Source organism: Ursus arctos, unplaced genomic scaffold, assembly GCF_023065955.2.
Source record: "Ursus arctos isolate Adak ecotype North America unplaced genomic scaffold, UrsArc2.0 scaffold_2, whole genome shotgun sequence".
Classification (NCBI taxonomy): Eukaryota; Metazoa; Chordata; class Mammalia; order Carnivora; family Ursidae; genus Ursus; species Ursus arctos.
The window spans coordinates 103,006,884-103,030,883 of NW_026622874.1; the positions used below are offsets into that span (position 1 = coordinate 103,006,884).

Here is a 24,000-nt window from a genome sequence, read left to right on the forward strand (position 1 = left end):
CGCCTGGTGTCCGTGGTGAGTGCTCAGGACGGTGGGCGCCGCGGTTCTCTGCCCTCGCGGGCCCGGTCCTGCCTCTGCCAGCTCGTCCTGCCTCTGCCGGCTCTTAGCAGCTTAGGCGGGCAGGACTCCGGCTGCGGCCGCCGTTGGCTCTCTCTGAAGGGGAGACCGTGACAGCCAGGGGCGCCCGACTTCAAGAGCTTCTGCTCGTCGGCCCAGCCAAGCGCGGCCATGCTGGCCCGCTCAGTGATGTTGCGGATGGCAGGTGGGCTGGTGTCCTGAGCAGCGGCCTCAGACCAGCAGGACGAGCACGTGCGGGAGGAGGCCTGTCCCTCCCCCTCCTCCCGGAAGCACAGCCCTGGGTGCTCAGGTGGGTGTCTGGTATCCCTGCCCTGATGTGATGAAGCTTCCGGAGGGCCCAGCCCCTGGACAGGAGCATTGGTGGGCTTGTTTGCTGGGCAGCTGAGCCAAGGTCCATCACAGTCAGTGGCCAGTCCTCCCCATTCACCTGCCTCTGCTGCCCCCCACCCAGAGTTTTGCCAATGCCAGTACTGGAGCAGCCCCTCTCTGGGGGGCCTGTAGGGTAGCCCCTGTAGCAGCAGCTGACTGCGTAGGTCCAGGGTCTGGGGGAGGGCGATGGCCGTCGTCCAGCTTTCCTAACTGGACAAGGTGTTTCCTGGCTCCTTGCAGACTGCTCACAAGCGTCTCAGGACAAGTCCCCTTTGGGAGAACTCTGGTGGAAATCAGGGTGGTGACCGTGTGCTGTCATTGCTGAGCTCACCATCCTCTGCTGATGAGAGCCTGAGGTCAGGGGCAGTGTAATGAGAGCACGCAGGCCGGCGAGGTGGCACGAGAGAGTCAAAGAGGCGTGTGCGTCAGGGAGAGGATGGCAGACGGGCGCACACACTGACGGTCTCTGCTGTCTCCACTCTCCTTGCCCCGATCCTCCCGACCTGAGTCAGGGCACTCACCCAGTGGCTGGCAGAGCTGGGGCCCAGCTCAGGCTGGCAGGACACGAGGGTCTTCCGGGTCTGCTGGGTCTGTCTAGTGGGGACCCTGTCACATCTGTATAGAAATCCCCAGAGGCCTCTGCTCTCCCCTCCCAGGGTCCGGCCACTGGACCGCTCCGTCTTCCACTGACCTGTCCCTTCTGCCACCACTTGTCCTGTCAGATGCACTTGATGGAAACCCAAGTTCAGCAGGGGGCTGTTTTGTCAGCATTTGCCTGCACATGAGCAGCTGTGGCAGGGACGGCACCAGAGCAGGCCCGTGAGGGTGGTCGTGGCGGTTCCCCAGGCTCTGCCCAGCCGGCCGGCCCTCCCGAGGCCCAGGGCCCCTAGAAAGCGAGGCCGCCGCGTTGGCGTGCTACAGTGGCCGGGTGTATAGTGCAAGGCTGCTGTCCTGAGTGGGCAGGGACCCCAGGATGTGACCTCAGGCTCTGACGTTCTCACGGCTTCTGAGCCTCTCTGGAGGGAGAATGGATGAGGCCGGTGCTGATGGCTGCCAGGGAGACCCCTGTCCTGTGCCCGCACCCCGCGTGCCGTGGTCTCTGCCCCTCTTTGCTTCAAGGGAGCAGGCCTACACCCGTGCTTCCCTGCCCCCCGGTTCGCCAACGGCTCTGGAAAGGTTTGGGTCCTGGGACACGTGGGCCCATGTGGAGACGTGGCCGTCTGGGCTGCGTCTGGCAGACGTGAGCGATACCCGTCAGGATTGGTTTTCACACCGGGGGTCCTGCTGGGCTGTAACTGTGTACTCAGGTTTCAGACTGCTTACATGTCCCCTCTCCCCATGTACTGGGGACGGCGGGCAGTAGCATCACCATCTGGGAGACCAGCAAACTGAGGTTCAGAGCGAGCGAGACTCGATCTCGTCTCAGAACTAGTACAGGGAAGTGCCACCTCCTGGGGTCTTCCTGGAACCTGGAGGAGGGGCTGCCGGCTAGCTAGGCCAGGCCTCTGTGGTCAGGGCCAAGGGAGCTCTGTGCCTGGCCCGTGTGGCCGAGCTGCTGGTAGTGCGGGCGCAGAGAGGGATGGGCACCCCTGCTCGTCTCCGGGAGGAGGGAAGCGTTGACGCCCTCGTGGCGTTGGTTGCCCGCCCTTCTGGAGCAACCCTGGAGCTCCCGGGTAGAGCCCTAGAGCCGAGGAGCCTTGTGTATGCAGCTTGCTCTGGTGCCCAAGGCCACCAGAGCCGTCCTTGCGGGTCCTGCCCCCCTGCTTCTTGGAAACATCACAGCTCCCCACCAGAGCTCCCGACCAGCACCACGGCATGGCCTCTGAGCTGGGGCTGGGCTCCGAGAGTCGGCACAGTGGCCTCGCTCCGGACATTGCACCTGAGGAAGACCAGCACCAGGCCTGGCTGGGCGAGGGTTCCCTCTGGGCCCCCCGTCCCTGATTGCCTTCCCCGGCCAGCACAGGACATAGCCTACCTTGCTCACCTTTGTCACTTGGCTGTTGGAGGACGGACCCATCCCGCTGCATTCTCTTGCACTGGGTTGCAAGTGGGCATGGTGGTTACCCAGAGGGTGGAATGAGAAAGGCCTTACCCCCGTGTCCTGGCCCAGGCAGGCCCTGCTCCCCCAGGCTCCGTCCTCCCTCTGCTGTGCTGCTGGAGTCGCCTGGGAGGGCCTTTGACCAGGGGCCCCAGGCCCCTCAGCGGCTTGCGTGGGTCGTCCCTTCAGGGCTGGCCGTGTGGCGCTGGACACAATATGCACACAGACCCCTGTCATAAATCAGGACAGCCCATTGAGAGGCGGCAGCCTTGGACACAGAGAATGCCGGAGTGCCCAGCTCCTGAATCAGGCCTCTATCCTGAGGGACGAGGGGAAATGGAGGAGGCAAGGGCGAGGCCTGTGTGGTCCCCGGCCTCTTCCTTGGCTGTGTTGGCCCAGGGCCAGAGGGAGGCTTGTAGAGCACCTGTTGCCCCTCAGTGAAATATCTGTGGCTTGAGCGAGGGCCCCAGGGACCTGCCTCTGTGGCCACCAGCCCTGGGCCTCTCTCTCCTTCACCCCCCACCCCACATGACCAGTCCTGGACAGCTGCATGGGCCTCCAGTCCTCTCTGGGCCTCAGTGTCTCAATCTCTGAGCCAGGAGGCGGGCCAGTGGCTCACGGTGCTGGAGATCTTGGTGGGGTGGGGGGGAGGCTCAGCCTGTAGGGCTCTGTGTGACTCCTGCCACCACTCCCTACTGTCCACGTGCGGCTAGCATGCTGTCCCGTGGGCTCCCGCTCTGGGGGATGAGGACTGCTGAGTGCCCAAGGCTTCGGAGCCAGGGAGTGTCCCTGTGAGCAAGAACCCCTCTGGCTCCCCACTGCCCGTGAGGCAGAAGAACACAAGACCTGTGCCTTCGGGACCTGCCCAAGGTCACATAGCTCCTAAGCGCCAGGAGCTCCAGCCCTGGACTGTACAGAGCACGTCCACAGGCTGGGGTGCAGCAGCCAGCAGGGCTGGGGGCGCAAGGTCACAGCGGCAGGGCCTGGAGAGGGCTGCGCTCCCCATCTAGGAAGCCCGGACCTGCCCCTGAGACCTGGCGGGCACCCCTAGGCCCCCACTCTTCTCCCTGAGCCGTGCTGTCTTCAGCTGGGAGAGATATTGATTTAGCTTTGAGGCCGGGTGATTTATACATATGCATGAGGACCAGCACTTACTTAACCACGCTGTTAAATTCTCCCTGCATCCCTGCCTCTTCCAGCAGGGCCTGTTGGTATGCGCATCAGGCCCGGGTGGCAGGCGCCCTCCCTCCTGGGCCCTGGGCCGAGGGGCAGCCAGCTCCTTGCCTGGGCTGCCAGGGCCGCCATCCGCAGCACGTGCAGCCACGGGCCGGACAGGGGCTCCTGGGGCTTGTGCTCCGTGCAGGCCCGTGAGCACCGGGCCCGGAAGGTCCTCAGGGATGGCGGCCCCTGCCCTCGCTCTTCTGCAGGTGGGAAAGGGCCCACACGGGTTGGGGTGGAGGGGCCACAGACACTGCCCGCCACCCCTCTCCCCGCAAGACTCAGGACAAGGGCGCAGCAGGCCTGGATGCAGAGGGAAGTGGCCATTCCTCTGAGCTGGCACAGAGTCAGGGCGAAAGAAGAGAATCCGTGCCGTGGAGCCGAGGCAGGAGCCTCTGGGCTCTGGGGGGGATGAGCAGGGCACACACAGTGGCCCCGCCCGGCGCACGGCTGGTCTCCCCAAAGACGTGCGGCAGATGCCCCCCATGACCCCAGACACCCCATGTCCGGCCCTGGTCTTCTGCTTCGACTGGCTCGTTCTTTGGCAGAAGCGCCAGCTCCCGCCGCGAGGGACACAGGCGTGTCGTGAGGAATCGCACCAGCACGTCTAAGGCAGCCCAGAACTTTTCCTTTCGAGACTCTTGTCAGTACCGCCAGCGTCTCAGCTACGAATGGAATAAGGGGACATACCTTTAGCGCGTCACAGCCATTTGCCCCGTTCTTCCTCAGAGCCGCCTCCCGGCAGCACCTCTCAGCAGAGTTGCCCACTCTGTCCCATCTGTGCGGCGCGGACGTGTCAGCCCCCGATGGCGCGGCGCTCCTGCCCGTGGAACCACTCCTGGCTGAGGTGTTAGTGCTTATGCCCGGTCAGCTCCTGCGCCGCGCCCTGGGGGCCTGCCCTCCCCTCCGGGTGGGAGTTCGTCAGCAAAGTCAAGGTTACACGAGGCGTGCTGCGGGGTCACTGGCTTCCCGCGGGTCCTTATGGGACGCTGGCTGCAGGCGAGGCAGTGGGTTCCCTTCACTGGTCTGGGGGATGGGACAAAGCCTTGTCCTCACGGGATCCCCGCCTGCTGGAACCATCGTGGAGCCCCTGCTCTTGGGGGCTGGACGTCCCGTGGCCAGCCGACCATGGGCGCCTGTGTCCCCCTCTGCTCCTGGGCTTCCCTGGTGTCCACCACACCATGCTCCCCACACAGAAGCAGAAGGACGGCCTCCTTGCACCAAGAGGGGGCAGCGAAGCAGGCAGAGCCCCATGGATGCACTGCTCAGCCTTGTGGTCCTGACACATGGCTCAGCCCCTGCCTGCCTAGTGACGGCTCTGTAGGCATGTGACGGGGAGAAGGATGGGGTCTGTGTGACATCCCAGGATGACCACGGTGCCCACGTCCAGTCTGGTGGGGCCCATGGGCGGCTGCCCTGGGAGCCAGTCCACTCCAGCCCCTGGAAGACAGCATCTGGTCACCTAGTCCATGCACTCCCCAATTCCACACCAGGACAGACTCCTGGGTGGCCCTGGTTGCACCCGCCAGCTTCTCTTCCCCTCTCCTCCTCCAGCCCTTCGCTTTCTGAGCCCAGTGTGGAAGGTTCCAGGCACTATGGCACACCCAGGCCCTCAGGGCATTGACGCCTCAGCTTGAGGACTCAGCCTGTGCACCCCACCCTCTGCTTCCTCCCCGCCAACCAGGCCTCGCTGCGACCGCTCTGGCGCCTGGCCAGTTGAGCAGCAGAGAGCGTGGCCAAGAAGCCGCTCCTGTTCTGCTGGGACCCAGGCTGGCCTGTGCCCCACCTTGCGGTCTCAGGTCTGGTCTGCATGTGCTAGGCACCCCAAAGCCCCCGCGTGCCAAAGATCCAGATGAAACAGACCTGAGCCAAGTGGCCTGGCTCCTGCTGGACGTCTCTAGGGAGGACAGCCAGAGGCACCAGACAACAGAGCTCCGCCCTTGGGATGGGGGCCTGGCAGTGTGCGGGGTCTCGGGCAGCCGCGGGGGGCTGCAGGAGCCCTGAGGGCCTGGGGTGGGGGAGGCTAAACACAGGAAGCTGGTCTGAGAACATGAGGTCAGGGAGCGTCCCTCGAGGGGGACCGTGGTGGTGAATTCTGACCGGCCGTGGAGGCACGGAGGCACAGGGGTGCCCTGGAGGCTTAGATGTTGGGGCCTGGCAGCCAGACGGGTGCATCCTGAGGCCCTGGAGACAGGCAGCGCCGCTGGTGGAAACAGGCAGCCTGTGGTTGCTGCAGTCAGGGTCCGGGCCCAGCTATTGGGCCCTGCACAGGACAGCTGAGGGGTGCCTGGCCAGACAGGTGCGCCCCCGGCTCCTCCAGCTGGCCCCAGGGTGACGCGGGAGTCGGGGGGCCTGCACCGCAGCCAGCATGCATTCCCTCACCAAGCCTGGAGCTGCTGTCCCATCTGGGCGCCAGCGCTCGGCCCCAGCGCTTTCCTTTCTTCTTGGTTTTTTTTTTTTTTTTTTTCTTTTTTAGAAACAGCTTTATGGGGATAGGATTTACATACTGCATACCTCATCCATTCGAGATGAAGAGCAGTTCCGTGGTTTTGGTGGACTCACAGATGGCATACGACTCTCATCACCTCAGAAAGCCGTCCCGTGCCCTCCACTGTGGCTCTTCTGTCTCCTGCCCCGCGACAGCTCCCCCACCGCGGCAGCAGCACCGCCCCCCCCCCCCGCGGCAGCCCCCACCGCCGCCTGACCGCTACCTGCGGGGGGCTCTCTGTTCTGGACGTCTCGTTTGCGTGGAGTCCTGTCACAGGGTCCTCTGTGAGGGGCTGCTCTCAGCATCGTGTGTCCAAGGATCGCATGTGTTGTCGCGGGTGTCAGAGCTGGTAACAGTCCGCCATGTGGACACGCCACGTTTGGTTCACCCATTCACCAGCGGATGGATGTTTGGGTTCTTCCCGCCTTTCATCTGCTATGAATAACAATGCTGCGAACGTTTCCTCGTAGACATCAATTTTATTTCTCTTGGGCAGACCCTGGTATGTAGGCTTGCTGGGCCGTACGGTGACCACACTTCACCACTCGAGGAGCTGTTACCATGGGAGCTGCGCCATTTTAAATCCACAGCAGTGGTCCGTGGGGCTCCGGCTCCTCCCCACCCTCGCCAATGCGCGTTACCTTGTGGGGACTTGGGCTTCCCCTTCCCTGATGAGCGATGACATCAGCTTTGGGCATCTTGTCACATACTTACTCATTTGTGTCTCCTCCTTGGAGAAGGATGTCGTCAGACCCACTTTTAATCTGTTACCTGGTCTTGTTGTCGCCACTGAGTCACCATCATGGGTATGAGTCACATACTCTATGTGTGGCTCACAGATATTTTCTCCATTTCTTCCCATTTCTTGATGGTGTCCTTCGAAACAAAGTTTTTCATTGTGATGACGTCTGGTTTGTTTCTCTTCTTCTTTTCTTCTTTGTTTCTAGCATTCTGCCCAGGAATGTGCGGCTGAATCCAGTGTCACAGAGGCTTACACTCACGTTTTCTTCCGACAGTTGTAGTCTTAGCTCTCACTTAGGTGTTTGATTTTGAGTTCAGTTTTACATATGGTGTGAGGTAGGGGTCCAGCTTCACGCGTTTGCCTGTGGACGTCCTGTGGTCCCAGCAGTGTGAACTGAGGGACTGTTCTCCCCTCTTGAGTGGTCTTGCACCCTTGTAGAAAATCGTTGCTGTAGACACGAGGATCTCCTGTGAGCTCTCGATTCCCTTCCCGTGAGTTCACCGTCTTTCCCGGTGTCGGTATCGCTGGCACCTCATAGTGTAGGTAGGGGTCTTCCTGCTGTCCCCCCCTCAGGATTGCCGGCTTATCAGGATTCTCCTGAGCCCCTTGCAGTGCCATGTGACTTTGAGAAGCAGCTGGGACCCGGGTGATGCGGGATGAAGGGCACGTGCCCGCCAGCTGGGTGCGGTCTTTGTCTCACACATGCTGTCCTCCAGTCCGTGGGTGCTTATTTCCGTCTCTGATCCTTGCCAGCACTGTCTGCTCACACTGTTGTTTTCAGCGTGCTCTGGCTCGGCTCCGTGGGCTGGGGACAGGGCCCTGGGCCACCTCTCCTCCATCCCTGGCACCAGCCTTTGGGCCGGCCTCCATGCGGCCTGCCACATAGCCCGTAGCACGTCCCCATGGGGGGACCTTCCTCCCCCCACCCCTCCTCCCATCCCCTGCTTTCCTCCTCACATTCTTTCCACCCAAGGTCAGCAAACCAGAGCCCATGGGCCAGGTCCGGCGGGCCGCTTGTTTTGGCAAATAGAGTTCTCTTGAAACCTGGCAATGCCCGTGTGTCCACATGCATCTGTGGCTGCCCCCACACTACAGTGGCAGCAGTGGCTGTGCGGCCCACGAAACCTAAATATTTGCTTTCTGCCCACTTGCAGAAAGGATTGCTGGCCCACATAATAACCATCTCCAGAAAACAGGAGAGCAACCCACCAGACTCATCTCCCTGGACCAGTGCGCCTGAGGGAAGGAGCCTCGCCCACCCCAGCCTTCGGGGCCCCGAGCCTCTGTCCCCTGACCCGCTCTCTACCTGTTTGCCCTAAAATGAGGGTTCTGTGAAGGATGGAGCAGGGCATGTGCCCGACCCAGGGATTCTGTGCGGGGCACCTTGTCCCTCGTGCTGCCATGTGGGCCCTCAGCCCCCACAGCAGGGGGAGGGCCTGGGACTGCCCTCCCAGGGGTGGCACCTGTCCTTTACCCCAGCTGGCTGTGAGGCCTCCCACTTTCCAGCACAATCCGGACGGGGCAGGGGTCAGCGGCGCCCTCTCCTGGCACTGTGGTGACCCAGGTCAGAGCGTAACCCCTCAGCCCGTTCTTGCTTTGCAGAATCCTGAGGGCATGGCCCCAGCGCCTCCCCAGGAGCCTGCCGCCCGCTGGGTGGGGACCAGGGTGCCCTTGGTGCTGCATCTTGTTTCTCCTCGAGAGGCAGCGTCCATTCCCTGTTGCTTTGTTATAAACACCCCAAAACGTAGTGGCTTAACACAGCAGCCACCTTGTTCTCGCTGGCGTCTGGGTGACTCCCTGCTGGTCTCCCCGGGCACTACTCCAGTGTTCAGCAGGCAGACTTGCAGGGAGGCTGGAAGAGCCAGCGCCTCTCGTGCGGCCGGCTGGCTTGGGGAGGCTGTGCCGGTGTCTGCGTGCAGCGTCCAGTGCATCAGAAGAGGGCAAGCCGGACGCGCACACAGACGTCGAGGCCCTGTGTCGACCTTGAGGCCAAGGGGGACTCCATGGGAAGGGCACAGGGCAGTGGGCACTGAGACCTGATCCAGAACCTTCCTGCTGCAGCTGCTTATCTGGAGAGGGGGCTCAGGCCTGCAGTGGGTCTTCATGCTTGGGAATGTCTCCCGAGGAGCAGCCTGCCCCAACTGTGGGGAGAGGGAGCAAGTTGTGCCTGTGGGCACATTTCTGTCACATGCTCGTGTTGGTCCGAGAAATGGGGTGCCCACGTTGGACACCAATCCTCAGGCAGGAGCAGAGCAGAGTCAGGGTGACGCCAGGAGACTGTGCCTTTAGGCTCCCTTGTCAGTTTGACCGTGAAGGGGAAAGAAGCCAGGTGGGCTAGGATGCCCAGGATTGATGGGCCACGGGCTGTGCTCTCAGGGCATGTGACGTCCTCACGGCCTGATTCTGCAGATCTTGCCTGGTTGGGGAGCTTGCTCCCTAAGACCCAGGGCTGGCAGGCTTGGCGCCACCTGCCCAGCCCCAAGCAGCACTTGGAGCTGTCTGGACAGCGGATGGCTGTGCTTGGCCGTCCCCAACCCCCTCTGCAAGCCCATCGGGGTGCAGAGTCCTCTCTCTCCAGCAGAGTCAGGGATGCAGCCCCGCCTGCCCCGCCGGCTCCTTGCGGCTCCACACAGGATGGAGGGAATGGGCAGAGGCCTGTCCCACACCTGGGGAGTGCGGCTGTGGCCCCCATGTCAGCTGACATGCCCAGGAGACCTTCTGTCTTCTTTACCCGGTGTCTGTGCTTCAGCCACTGCCCATGCGCTGAAGAAATGGTTCACGTCAGCACAGAACTTTACAGTCTACGAGGGACTACAATATATGTCAGTCTGTTGGTCCCCGACATTCCTGAGGGGTGGACCATCCACGTTCCCCAGGTGGGGGAGCTCAAGGCCGCGGCGAGCAGTGTGGCCAGCAGCAAACCTCACCCTGGTGCCGGCCGCAGGTACCCACGGGGGTCCTCTCCGTGACACAGGTGGCCCCCTGCAGGTGGAGGCCAGGAATGGGGCCTTGTTCGCTGGGCTCTGCAGCTAGCCTTTCTGGGCTCCCCGGGGAGGGCCAGGTCAGAGGTCATCCCAGCCGGGACACAGTGGCCGCTGACCACCGGCTGGGGTGGGTGGGGTCTTGCTTTCTATGGGCAGAGTTGTGAGGAATGGGAGCCTTTGTAGCTCACCACAAACTGGGGAGATGCCTCTTTTTTTTTTTTTTTAAGATTTTATTTATTTATCTGACAGAGAGGCAGCGAGAGAGGGAGCACAAGCAGGGGGAGTGGGAGAGGGAGAAGCAGGGGGAGTGGGAGAGGGAGAAGCAGGCTTCCCGCCGAGCAGGGAGCCCGATGCGGAGCTTGATCCCAGAACGCTGGAATCATGACCTGAGCCGAAGGCAGATGCTTAACGACTGAGCCCCCCAGGCGCCCCGTGGGGAGATGACTTGGTGTAGCAGAATTGGCTTAGATGCCAACCCCAGAGAGCCATCCTTGCTGTGAACACCAGGGGCTGAGGCCTCCCCGTGCCTGGCCTGCTCATGTTGACCACTGTAGAGAGTGGGTCATTGGTCCTGACTCATCAGACCCTCATCAGACTACGGATTTCCCCTCTTGTCCCTCCCTCTGTCCGCTGCCATCTGGCTAAGCCCTGCTGGGATCCTGAAATCCCCTAGCATACTTTTTCTATACCTGCAGTTCGCCCTTGAGGGGAGGACCACCACAGAACGATAGGCCGCCCATCAGAACCCATGGTCCTGGGTGGGAGCGCTGGTTCTCCTTCCTGCCCACGTGTGTTTGGCGTCTCCACAACAGAGGAGGACACCCCAGGACCTCAATGTCCAGGCGCGGGTCCCCTGATTCACCCTGCACCTGCCTCCCTGCACAGCCCCCCCCCCCCAATGTGTCAGTGGTCGTGTCCTGCTCCAGCTGCCTGTTTGTGGCCGAGGGGAGGGAGTTGACCCTCTGGCTCAGCAGGGGTGGGTCCAGGCCCGAGGCCTGCCCGCCTGTGTGTGTTCTTACATTTTTGAGGGGTTGAAGGAAGACCAAAAGAAGAACAGCATTTGGGGACACTTGAGTGACAAGGGTCGGGTCTGTGTTTTTGCTTGGCTCATGGCTCGCTCCTGGGTGCCCAGCGCAGATGCAGAGTGGGCTGGCGGATGGAGGCATGTGACCGTGAAGCCTGCACTCCCTCCCTGAGTGCCGCCCCCTCCTCCAAGCCCACAGAGGCCCAGAAAGCAAGCTGCCAGCCCGTCTGCCGCCCCTGGGCCTCTGCCCTGCTGCACGGGGCCGATGGAGTCCACACATCCGGTGATCTTTCCCAGACGTCACATTGGAGGGACTCCCGCCGCCTTCCAGCCCGCGAGCCTGTGACTCAGCTGGAGCTACAGGGTGTCTCTCTTCTTTGGGGTTTTTACAAGGTTCTCAGAAACCCTCGTGGAGCCCCTAGTCCTCCGCGCTCAGTGCCTTCCCCAACAGGCTCCTCGGGGCCCTGGGCCCCCACCGGGCTGCCACACCCTGCCCTCTGCTGGCCGCAGGTGAGACCCCACCCCCACCCCAAGCTGGCACAGGGTCATCAGGGTCTCAGAGGCAGATCCCACAGGTGGCAGAGGCCCAGCAGCAGTGGGGCAGCGGTCTCCATGCCCCTTCCCCTTGGGGTTCTCTGACTTTCATACATGTGTGTAAGTCTGTTCAGTGCCCATCTGTGTGTGTATGCGTGTGTATCTGTAGGAGTATGTGTGTGCATCCCTCTGGGTGTGGGCAGCGTGTGTGTGTCTGGGTGCACACGTATGTACGTGTACCTGTCTGCACACACGTGTATCTGTTCGTGTGTGTGCCTGTGTTCCTGCCCCCACTCCCGAGCGTGAGTGAACTCCGGTTCCGGTGCTGTCTGGACTGTCCTTGTGACCAGGTGCACCTTTCCATCACGGCCGCGGGGCAGGACACCAGAAGCGAGTTTCCTCTAACTGACCGCGCTGGTAACCAGCATCCGGAGCCCCCGTGCCGGCCCCTCCTGCCCTCCACGGCACAAAGCAGTGTGGCCTGCTGCCGTGGGATGTGCCGTCGGGACTTATGGCATGTGCTCCGCCGTGTCTGACGTGTGCTGTTCCGTGTTGTTTGTTATGCTCATTCTCCCAGACGGACGGTCTTCCACGTGGGGAACGCACACTGCGTTTGATGGGCGTGGACCGCGGGACCAGGCCCTGTCGGTGCCTGAATCCATCTGTGCGAGGCCCAGGTTTCCGGGCATAGGACGTGCACCTGCTCTCCTCGAGCAGACACAATGCCAAGTGGCGTTCTCAGGGCGGCTGTGTCAGTGCCCCTTCTCAGCAGTGCCAGCTCTGGCCGCTCATACCCTTGGTGCTTGGTGTTTCCCGTCTGCTCGGTGCCGGCCAGGCGTCTGGGGAGGAGCGCAGGGTATCTTGCTGCCGTTTTAATCGGTACCTCTCGGACGATTACTTTGCGCTCATTTCATGCTTTGTTGGCCCTGCGGGCATTTGCGCGAAGCGTTCGCATTTTTTGCCCACTTTAAAACTTGCATCGTCTGATTTTGCCTTGCTTGTTTGTGTGAGCTCTCTAGGGATTCTGGGCGTGAGTCCTGTGTCAGGTTTCCGTATGTCACGTGTCCGCCTCTGCCTGTCGCCTTCTCGCTCTGAGTCCAGCGTGCTTGTGCTCACGTGTGGCCGGCACCTTGGAACCTGTTTCAGGAAAACCTGTCTACTCCAAGGTCACGATGTCCTTTTTCATTTTCTTCTAACGCTGTTTTGTTTACCTTCTGTTTGTAGGTTTGCCCTCCCTCCAGAGTCGGGGTTTGTGTGTGCGGTGGGGTCAGGGCGACTGGGGCATCCTGTCGCCCCCCCATACCATTTACTGGGGAGACGACCTTTCCCCCGGTCTCCCATCTGTCCTTGCGTCAGCGGCTCCCAGTCATCACCACAGAGACTCCTGCATCATGGCGTCTGCCAGGTGGCCCCGCAGCCATGCTCCCCTGCCGCAGGCTGAGGGGCTCACCCGGGCCCTGGTCAGGTCTGAGATTCCAGGTCATTCCGCACATGCTTACTGAGCACTGCATGGAGGCCGGGCCTCACTCGCTCTCCGTCTCTGCGTCACTCACTTTGTTTTTCCTGGGGTGGACGGGCCTCTTCCAGGCCGGGAGGGCGGAGGTGGACACGTGGTAGACAGTTAGTGAGGACTTCTTCTTCCAGCTGTAGCCTCAGGAAGGAGGAGGCTTCTTTCCCAGCCTTTCCTGGCTACTGAGGACAATGGCCTCGCCCTGTCGCAGGCCCCCATCACGCTGGTTTCTGGGGTCAGGCAGAGGGGGTTCCGCGTGGGCCCGAGTGGGCTGGTGTCCGCTCAGCAGGGTGGGGGCCTGCCCCTTCACGGGAGGCAGCTGCCAGGCAGGCAGGAGCAGCGGGAGGGGCCTACTGGCTGAGGAGGGGTCTCCTGTGGGGCGTCCATGGGCACAGGGGCCCCAGCACAGGCAGGTGAATGAAGCAGCAGGAAAGCTGGACACGGTTACTTGAACCCCTGTGTCCTCACGGAACCGGCACATGACTGCTCATAGCGGCTTATCCATAATTGCCAAAACCAGAAGTGACCCAGGTGCCCCTCGGAAGTGAGCAGACCCACAAACTGGTGCATCCACAAGAGGGAATGTTACTCAGCACTAAAAAGAAATGAGCTAGCAAGCCAGCAAAGGGGGGGGAGCCTTCCGTGCATAGCGCTAAGTGAAAGAAGCCTGTTTGAAAAGGCTCCAGCTAGCCCTGTTCTGGAAAAGCCAGAACCGCGGAGGCCGTGAGTGTGGGGCTGGGACACATGCCTGTGCATTTGTAAGCACCCAGTGAATCTGACCACACGGCAACCGTCGATGTGTGCGTCACTGTGACGTCATCCGTGAGGCCACGGCCCAAGCTGGACTCCTGAGTGTGACAGACCAACCTTCCAGTGCTCGGAACAGCGCCCCGAAGCGGGACAGGGGCTGATCTCGGTGCCTGGGAAGCAGAGATGCCGAACTGTGTTGGGGGGTGGGCGGCTCGGGCAGCAGGGGAGGGGCTGGGCTGGGCCACGTCCTGGCGGGGTGTGGAGGTAGCCGTCCATGTGAATGCGTGTTCAGTGTGAAAGACACAGGCAGCTGCATTTGCCAGTGTTTGTAGACTCAGCTGAGCGAGGTCCACGTCCACCCTGGTAAGCCGTTGACAGCCCTCGGCTATCAGTAACAGGGACATGGGACACGGCCACGTGGGGACTCTGAGCACTCTTCTCAGTCTTTCTTTAAGTCCTGTGTTGTTTTTTTCCATCTATGGACCTTGAGACAGCAGGGAGCATGGGAGCAAGGCCCCCAGGCGTGAGAATATTTGCCGATGGAGTGTTTTGAGTGTTCGAGATGCTCCTCCTGTTAGCTTTTACAACTGTTGTGTGGGAAGATGGAGAAGCACTCGGGTAGTCCCGAGCACCTGCAGCGTTCTGAAGGGCTGTGTCGCGGGTTTTTCCGTGTTTTCTCGCCCAGCTATTCCTTACCACTTCTTGTGGCGGGTAACGGCACCATCATGGCTTATTGGTCAGGACGTAGAGGCCTGGGGGGGGGGGGGGGCGGCAGTCCCTGCCCTCACGCTCCGCTGTTGAGGCCCCGCGTCGAGCACCAAAGCCTCGCGGCTCCGGTCCAGGCCGTGCTGACCTTCCCTGTGGTCCTGCAGGGCAGCTACGACCAGAGCAGAACCAAAGTGCTGCACATGAGCATGAACCCGGCCAGCGCGGCCAAGCAGCGGCTCCGTGAGGACCAGGCCCGGCTGCAGGAGGAGTGCAAGCAGCTGCGGGAGCTCGTGCACGCCCTGGAGCGAGGTGGCCCCATCCCTGCCGACCTGGAGGCCGTCGCGAGTCTGCCTTCGTCCAAGGAGCTGACAGGTAGGTCCCTCACCCCTGCGTCCGTCAGCCATCCTGTGGGCAGGGGGCCGCGGGAGGGCCTGGGCCCGAGCACCTCACGGGCTGCAGGTCACGGCAGGAAGGGACTCCGGTAGCAGTGGGGAAGCAAGTAGCTGAACTCTTTCCAGTCCCCCTCACGCAGATTAATGCCATTTTTCAGTGTATACGTGTCCCATTAATCATGAGTAGATCCGACACTCCTTGGAAATGGGGACCATCTTTCACGGGTCTAAGTACCTTTCATAGAGCCCAGAGTGCTGGTGCAGAGGTCAGCAGCGGTGCAGGGTGAGCCCGGACTTGGGAAGCTGCCTTTTCTAACGTGGGCCGCACCCACACCGTGCAGCTCCACAAATCAGGGTGACCCCCCTGAGCCCACAGCTCGTCACCGCCGGCTCAGGAAGGTGACCCTCCTGTTCCCACCAAGTCCCGCGGGTGCAGAGAAAAGCGGCCCACCAGCAAAGGGGGGAGTGTCTGGGAGCCCCAGCTTGCCCGGGGTCACCGTACGCGGTGAGGGTCACCGTACGCGGTGAGGGCCATGTGCAGAAGCCAGCCTCTCAGCGCACGGAGCATGGCCGGGAGGGGGGCACTTCCCACCATGGCTCTGGCGAGGTCGCTGAGCCGTCAGTGTTGCAGGGTGAGGCAGCTGTTTCCTTGACATTTCTCTGTGCGTTTCCGAGTTGGTCTTCCTGTGTGAAGCTCCTGCCGACCTCCTTCTCAGGCGGGTCATCTCGCCCCCGTGGAGGCGGCGGGGCACTAGCCGCCACCTTGTCCCCCTCAGCTGTGCCGAGCCCTGCCTAAAACTTGTTCTCCACGTGTCTTCTTGGTCGGGGGTCTTGGACGCAGCTCCCTGTCCCGTCTGCCTTTGTCGTCAGCCTGACCTGGGCTGAGCTGGCGGGCACACCGTGGGAGGTCTGGGGGTTTTATTTTTTGATTTTCAAGGGAGATGTAAACCCACAGAGAGGCGCTGCTGTAGCAAACTTGGAATCGGCAAAGTTGGTGGGTGGGTGGTTGAAGCGTGAGCAGCGGTGGAGCCGAGAGCCTGTCTGAGCGGTGCCCCTGGAGCCCCCAAGGCCAGAGGTGGTGGCGGGTGGCCCCGGGGCAGGAGGATTAAGGGCGCTTGCCGGAGGGTGTAATTACAAGGCATCGGCCCCAGATCTTCCACCCAACACCGTGCAGTAGGCAGTGGCCTCTCCCCCAGCAAAAACGAAGAGAGGAAACAGAAAACCAAGGTTATTCTCTTAGAGCCTGACTCCCAAAGAGCAGGCCCCGCAGTGGCAGGGCCTCCCCAGGAGCTTGTTCGGGACCCAGGACGTCGGGCTCCGTGTAGGGCCTGCTGGGTCAGACACGCCTGCAGCCCTCAGACGGTCCCCGGACGGGAACGCCTAGGCGAACACAGAGGCGGTGCACATGGGTGCCAGGACCCCCACCTCAGCCCACCCCACTCTCCCTTCAGCCACCACAACCCCCTCCGGATGGGCTCCTGTCGCAGAGGCAGACACTGGAGGCCCTGCCAGCCACACCTACCCCAGCAGGACCTGTGGGGCCCTCTGCTCACTGTGAGCAGAGGCCCAGCACTATCGGGCCCTCAGGGCGAGAACAGCACAAGTGGGAAGAGAAAGCCTCCGGGGATCATACAGGATGTCTCCAGAGAGGAGGAAGTATGTGTTGCTTTACTTTGAAAAATATTTTCAAAGAGGAAACACATCAACTTTTAGAAGTTAAAAACAGCAAAAGTGAAATGAAAGTCTAAACAGAAGACTTATAAAATTGGGGGAGTGTATGTGAACAGGAAAGCAGAAGGCCGGATGAAGGCAGGAGGGGCGTGGGGCGCCCAGGAGAGGGCGGGGGTCCAGGGGACTCCCGGCGGGCCGGAGGGAGGCGCTCCACACTGGGATGTGTCGTCGTGGGACTTACAAATGCAGGAGTGAGGGGACCTGTCGCGTCCTGGAAAGGGAGAAACAGGCCGCTCTGTTCTCTACTGCAGCCTGGGGAGCAAGAAAGCTGCCGGGGGCCGGACTCCCAGTGCCCGAGGACCAGACGGCGGCTCACAGCCAGCCCCATGCTCAGGCCCGTCAGGGAGGAATTCAGTTCTGTTTCCAAGGTTTGATGTCTGGAAAACCCTACCTCAACGTTCCCTCTCACGAAGCCCGTGAGGATGCACGCCCATGAAATGAGGGCAGGAACCCGGGAGCAAGACGTGGATACAGGAAGCCCGAGCGCCAGACCTGGAGAGATGAGGACCCAGGACAGCTGCCCCAGGAACAGCTGGAGCAAGTTGAGACTGGTCAGAAGGTTCTAGAACCGCTTCAGACAGATGAGGTCTCAGAGTGTAAGGTGTCCAGTGTTTTGAGAGATGGTGTGGACCAAAGCTTTCCTCACCTGTGTGCTGGACTCCCAGCTGGTGGTTCCCACCACACAGGGTACCGCAACGTGGGCACCCGCTAGGGAGGTTCGCCGAGTCGGTCATGAGTACCCAGGAAACAGAGCCACTGAAAAAACAGGACCGTCCCCAGCTGCAGGGAAAGCAGAAAGTGTGGGGGAGAATGTCCTGGTCTCCTGCCCGGCCCGGCTCGAGTGGCTGCCGTTAGGACAGCGTGGGGTCCAGATGCAAGTGACTCAGGGCATGGTGTCCCGGGAGAGGGCCGAGATCGGTGGGCACTGCCTCAGCGGTCTGACCCAGGAGTGCCGACGCCATTGTGGTTCCTCCACAAGGAGTGAGTACCAAAGTAACCAGCCAGTGGGTGCAGCCGATGCCCCGAAGAAGTGGGAGACATCCTTGACCCTCTGCTGGACTCTCGAGTACTCTCTAAGACCTACCTGTGCGGCAGAGTTGGCATAAAAACAAAGCCTAGAGTTTCAGACGTGTGCGCAAGTCAGGCTCGTGAAGGCCGGTGAGTGCCGGCCCCACCGAGCACGAGGCTGGTCCGCAGAGACAGAGGCCAGGTCCTCAGGGAGGGGCCCTGCTCAGGGCTCGGGGTGGCCACAGGGCTGCTGCGGTGGGAGGCATGGCCAGAGCCACCTCTCCGGTGAGCTCCAGGGGAGCGGGGGCTCTGAGAACCGCTGAGTTTGCGGTCTGTGGTTGCCCACGGCCTCATGCCAGGCATTTGTCTCGTGTTTGCGGGAGAGGGGGGTGAGGCCCCAGCCCCAGGCAGCTGCCCCAGCCCTGCGGGAGCGTGTGAGGACAGCCAGGTGCCTCGCGGATGGCGCTTAAGCCCACAGGCGGACAGCTGGCCACTGCTGCTGGATGGAGGTGGGCGCGCAGACGGAGCCTGGGGCTTAGAGGGCCTCTCTGGAGGCCGTGTTTGTTTCTGCCTGCAAGGCTCCGGCTCGACAGCAAACACACCCTCCCCTGAGCCTCCCGCACCGTCTGCAGTGCTCGCGGCTGCCGCAGCGCAGGGCCCATGACCTCCCGCCAGTCGCAGAAGCCTCAGCACTTGCAGGCCCCTGGCCAGGGTGTCTGGGTACCCTGAAATATACCTCCCAGCCGCCCGCAGATGCCCCCCACCTTGCCACCCTCCGCCCTGGATCTCGCAGGCCAGCCTGCCCTGCCACCTCTGAGCGGGCAGCTCCCCCCTGCCCAGGCCTGCGGCTATGCGGACCGGTGCTGCTGGGAGCAGCCAGGCTTGCTCTGGTCTGGGCTAGAGCGGACGGCCAGACAGGAGGCAGAAAACACATGCGGGGGCCCCCAGACCAACAATGGACCTTGTAGGAATGGGACCAGTTCCCTGACGACAGTCCAGACAGGCTCCCATCTGCTGTGCACAGGACACCTCCTCGAGCTGGCCTTGCAGAATGGCCCCCAAGCTCACCACGGGTGTGCACGGCCCTCAGATGGAGCGGGTGCTCCGTGGCAGGCGGCTGGACTGGCGGCGGGGGCCTGGCCCCCTGAGGAGAGCAGCTTTGCTGAACGGGAGGAGAAGGACCCGCCGGGTTAGCCGGGACGGGGGAAGGGGCGCAACCACCAGCCCTTGCTAACTGAGCTCTCGGGGCTCGGGGGAGCTGGTCTGAGATTCTTGTGGGTCTTTGGCAAAGGAATTGCCGAACGACCCCTATGAGGGCCCAGCCCCCTGCGTTGGTGGGAACCTAAGTCCTCAGCCTCCCCCAGCTGGCTTTGGGCTCCTCACAGGGCCCCCTGCAATACCCAGCTAGGCCAGGGAGATTATTAATTGCAGCTTAATCAGGTAATACATTAATATTAAAATAACTGAGTCTTATCAGCAACACAGTGAAGGTGATCCAGTTTGTTGCTGCCTGGCTGTGTGGGTGCCGCTGATCCCAAGGTGTCCCTGAGTAGGGGAGGGTGGTGGGGTGCAGGGCTCCTCGCCGGAACCCAGCTGCTGTGTCCGGGGAGGCAGACTGGGGCACAAACAGCAGGCTGCTTCTTGCCTCAGCCACTCTGTCCTCTCTGCGGGCTTACGGGGCGGCCTCCTCCCAGCTTCAGCCGGCCTGGCTCAGCTGGCGGGGAGCGGCAAGGCCACGGGTCGTGAGCCAGAGAGGTGCCGTCTGGCTGCTAGGCGTGGTGGGGTGGCTCCACAAGCACGGGCCGTCTGAATTTCTGCCGCCCACGTGCAGTCACCCCAGGCTTCCACTGGCTGTCACATATGTGAGGGTACGGTGCTATCGCGGAGGAGATGGGGCGACTCGCTGTGGCCCCCGAGGCAGGGGCACACTCTCCCGTTAGCCAGCAACACTGGCCACCTGCTGCCTGCCGGACCCACAGGTGTCAGCGGGGCCTGTCCCTGCCCTTAGGACAGAGTGAGGGAGGAGCTGTGGGAGTCAGGGGCCTCAGAGCAGGCCCTGGTGTAGAGAGACAAGGGAGGGGGCAGACTGTGGCGGCTGGACAGCTTGCCTGGGCCAGGGCAGGGGCTCAGGCTGGGCTTTGTGGGCCGAATAGGAGGGGAGAAGGGCTGCTGTTCCAGGCAGGGGTCCCCTGAGCTTGTCCCCTGCCCCCACCACGTGTGCCCAACCCTGTGTGGGGCCGCAGCGAGTGCTCCCCTTGCATGCTGCCAGCCAGGAATGCACAATCGGGTGGGGAAAGAAGACCAACGTGCCCAGAGAATCCAGGGAGCAACATAGGGTCTCTTGAGCCACCTCGGACCCCCACCCCAGATGAGCTCTCCCATTGTCCCCCAGGGGCGGGCACTGGAAGCTGCAGGAAGGTCCCGGTCTGGGGCTTTCCTGACCTACCCGCCCTGCAGAACAGCCTTCACTCCCCAGGCCTGGCAGCAGGTGGGAAGGGAGGGGTGGCCTGGGTCTTTGAAGCCGCTGGCCTGTCCCTGAGTGCACACACTTGGGGTGGATCTGAAAAGCACCACAGAGGCTTTAAAACAGAACAGACGTCGAACCCGCGCTTCCAGAACGGGGTCAGGCGCACCCAGATACACCGATATCAAACTGCCGGAGACAGGAAACCACCACACAGGTGCTTGTGGGAGCAGTAGCCCGTTTTCTCGGGGCACGTTCTTGGTGGGGAACGGCTGGGTCCCTGGTCAGCACGTGGTTGGCTTCCTAAAAACTGGCCCCTGTCCCACAGTGTCCACACGTGGCCTGTGGCCGTGTGCCCGTGGGCGCCGCTGCTGCGGGGGTGATTGTCCTGTGTGCACGCGTGTGCATGCTTGTGTGTGTGCGTGTGTGCACATTGTGCGCTCGCGTGTGTGCTTATGTGTGCATGCGTACATGTGTGTGCTTGTGTGTTCACGTGTGTACGCGTGTGTGTGTGGTGCAGCACGTCACGTCCCACCTGGCGCTTCCCCGTGTCTGAAGATGAGCGCCTGCAGCGCCCTGGGCCGTCCCTGCGTCCCCTGGGGTAGGTCTGTGTTCCAGTTTCCCCCTTATTGGATTGTTTTCTTTGTATTGAGTTCAGGGAGTTTCATTTTCTAGCAGCGTCCTTCTCAGAGCAAACATTTTTCATTTGCTCTCGGACAATGAATTTTCCTCTTACAGGAGTCTCATCGGAGAACCCTGCCGGACCCAAGGTCAAGACACTTTTTTCTTACGTTTTCCACCAAGAGTTTTTAGTTTTACAGTTAAATCTGTGATCTGTCTAGAGTTTCGCATACGACGTGAGGTTTAGGTTGAGGTGATTTTCGAGAGGGGTTCACGTGAATGTCCAGTTCCAGCATCCGCCGTGGAAAAGCATCTTGTGCCTTCACTGAATTACCCTTGCTCCGTTGTCCCGTCCGCTGGCTGAGTTACGTGGGCCTCCTTCTGCGCCCCGTCTCCTGTCCCTTCGTTGCCGCCGCCCTGACTGGCGGTCGTAGCTGGACACTCATCGCCTGTACCACACATCCTCGGACTCGGTCATCCTCTTCACGAGCGCCTTGCCCGTTCCCGTCCCACTGCCTTTCCCCATAAATGTGAGATTCAGCCGGACACTTTTATGGCGTCCCATTAAGTCTGCAGATCTGTTTGGGGAGAACCGTACGTCTAGGTGGTGAGTCCTTCCACCCAGAACACCGTGTGTCTCCACTGACCCATCAGCGGTTCCTGATTCTCTGCACACACACCGCGAAGTGCTTCGTTGGAAACGTCCTGAAGTGTTTCCTTCTTATCGTTTTAAATTCTTGGAGTGAGTGTGTGTGTGCGTGTTTACTGTTTCTTGTTGATCTTGCGTTGTGTATAGAATAGGGTTGGTCTTGTGTCCCGTGACCTTGAAGAACTCATGTCCCAATTTCAGGAGGGTCCTGTTTGGATTTTGTTCATTTTATTCTTTGCAGTCGCGCGTTTGTGAGGAGGGACTGTTTTATATTTCCCGTAAAGCCCGGGTGCCTGCGTTCCACGTTCTTGCTCTCCTGCCTGGCCAGCACTTCAGTGTGGTGCTGAGTGCTGGTGAGCGAGGGCGTGCCAGCCGCGCTCCTCGTCTCCTGGGGGATGTTCAGTCCCTCCCCCTGCCAGTGCTGTGAGCTGCAGGCTCTGTGTAGATGCCCTTTGTCGAGTCGAGGACCCCTGTAAGCGTGCTGAGACGGCGTACCGTGTCGGACGTTGAATTTTGTATCTCCATCAATGGGTAAGATTGGGAGTTCTTTCTTCCTTAGACTGTCAGTGTGGGGAATTCCTTGTGAAATTTTTCAATTTTGAAACAGCCTTGTATTCCTGGAATAAATTCCTCTTGGTTGTGGTATATTCTTCTATTTTATGTTGCTGGATTCAACTTGCTAATATTTTGTCAGGAATTTTTGTGTCATTGTTCATCCTGGTCTGTAGTTGTCTTGTCCTGTCCTTGTCTGACTTGATTGTCAGCATAATGAATGAAATGAGTCAGAAAGTGTTCCTTCCTCTTCTGTTTTCTAGAGGAGATGGTGTCAAATTGGCATTACTTCTTCTTTAGCTCTTTTGTAGACACCTGCTGAACACCATCTGGACTTGTAGATTTGGGTCGTTTTAATAGTTATAGGGACCATGGACGAATGGTAGCGCCCCCCTCCCAATACACACAATTCATATGTTGAGCCCCTTGTTCCCAATGTGGTGGTGTTAGGAAGTGGGGTCTTGAGAGGTGATGAGGTCATAAGGGTGGGGCCCCCAAGAATGGGACCACTGCCCTCAGAAGAGAGACCTAGAGCGCTCCCTCGCTCCTTCCACCACGTGAGGGCACAGTGAGAAGACACTGTGAGCCAGTAACTGGACCCTCACCACACCCCAAATCTGGCACCCTCACCTCAGACTCCCCGGCCTCCAGAACCACGAGGAGTACAAGCTCGTGTGGATAAGCCACCCAGTCTGTGGCGTTCTGTGACAACGGCCCGGGTGGACTAAGACCATAGGAGTATCAGCTTGTCTGGTTTTTCTTGGGTCAATCGTGGTAGTTTGTGGGGTTTTGTAGGAATTGGTTCTTTATGTCTAAGCTGTGATTCACAGGAATTGTCTGTACTGTTCTTTTACTAATTTTATAATCTCTGCTAAGTCTGTAGCGTGTACTCTCTCTTTCCTTCCTGATTTTGGTAATTTGTGTCTTCGCTTTTTTTTTTTTTTCTTTGTCAGCTTTGATGAAGATTTATCCATTTGATCAGCCTTTCAAAGACCTAGCTTTCGGTTTTATTGGTTTTTCAGTATTGTTACTGTGTTTTCGATTTTACCGATTTTTGCTCATTTCCTTGTTACTTCCTTTGGTTTGCTTGCTCTGGCTTCCTCTTGCTGTTTCTTAAGCTGGAAAGTGGGATTGCTCACTTGAGATCTTTTTTTTGTTTTCTGAAATAAGCATTTAATGCTATAAATTTCCACCTGAGTACTGCTTTAGCTGCGTCCACAAATTTTAGTGTGTTGTAGTTTCATTTCTGTTCAGTTCAAAAATTTTTCAAATTTCCTTTAAGATGTCCTCTGTGATTCATACATTGTTTAGAAATATGTTTTTAGTTTCAAAATGTCTGGGGATTTTCCAGGTGGCTTCCTTTTATTGATTTTTGGTTTAATTCCATTACATTTAGGGAACACATTTTGTATAATTTGTTTTTTAATTCAAGATTTGTCTGGTGGCCAATACTCAGCAATCTTAGCAAATGCTCTGTGTTCATCCGATAGGAAGGTGTAGTCTGTCTTTTAATCGGTGTGTTTAGACCATTTATATTTAATGTAATGTTTTAATATATTTGGAGTTAGGCCTGCCATGTATGATTAGTTTTGCTTGCCCTCTCTGTGTTTTATTCCTGTTTTCCCATTTATACCAATTTCCAGATTATTTGAACATTTTTTAGTATCCCATTTTGATATAGCTTGGGTTTTTTTAATTCATTGTATCTCTTTGGACACTTTTTGAAGTGACTTCTCCAGGGATCACAATACACACATTTACTTTTCACAGTACCCTTGTACCTGCTGTTTTACCTCTTGGAATGTCAAGATCTTACCGTGACAGGCCTCCTGCTCACCCGCCTCCTGTATGCGAGTGGTCACAGGTCATTTCCTCCACATACACTGAGACCCCTGCCATGAAATGTGGTAGCTTTTCCTTTGAACTGTCATACATAGTTTAAAGAGCATAAGAGGGAAAAACGGTTCAGGATTTTTACCTAGACATTTAGAATTCCTGTTGCTCTGTCTTCATTCCCAACATTCCAAGCTTCCCCTGCTGTCGGCTCCCCAGGAGTTTCTTTCAGAGGGCGTGTGCTGGCCCCAGGTCCCTGTTTCCTTCCGTGTGTCGACCCCATCTTGCCCTCACTCCTGAAGGACGC

General features: G+C 59.7%; 1 protein-coding gene across 1 annotated transcript in view; it reads left to right on the forward strand.

Annotated features, from left to right (window-relative positions):
* The window catches only part of MAD1L1 (mitotic arrest deficient 1 like 1), a 275,913-nt gene that overhangs the window by 234,364 nt on the left and 17,549 nt on the right, over positions 1-24,000 (forward strand). Inside the window, exon 16 of the mRNA XM_057315132.1 lies at positions 14,608-14,815. Within this exon, the coding sequence (XP_057171115.1) occupies positions 14,608-14,815 (208 nt within the window). The remainder of the gene's footprint in view (positions 1-14,607; positions 14,816-24,000) is intronic.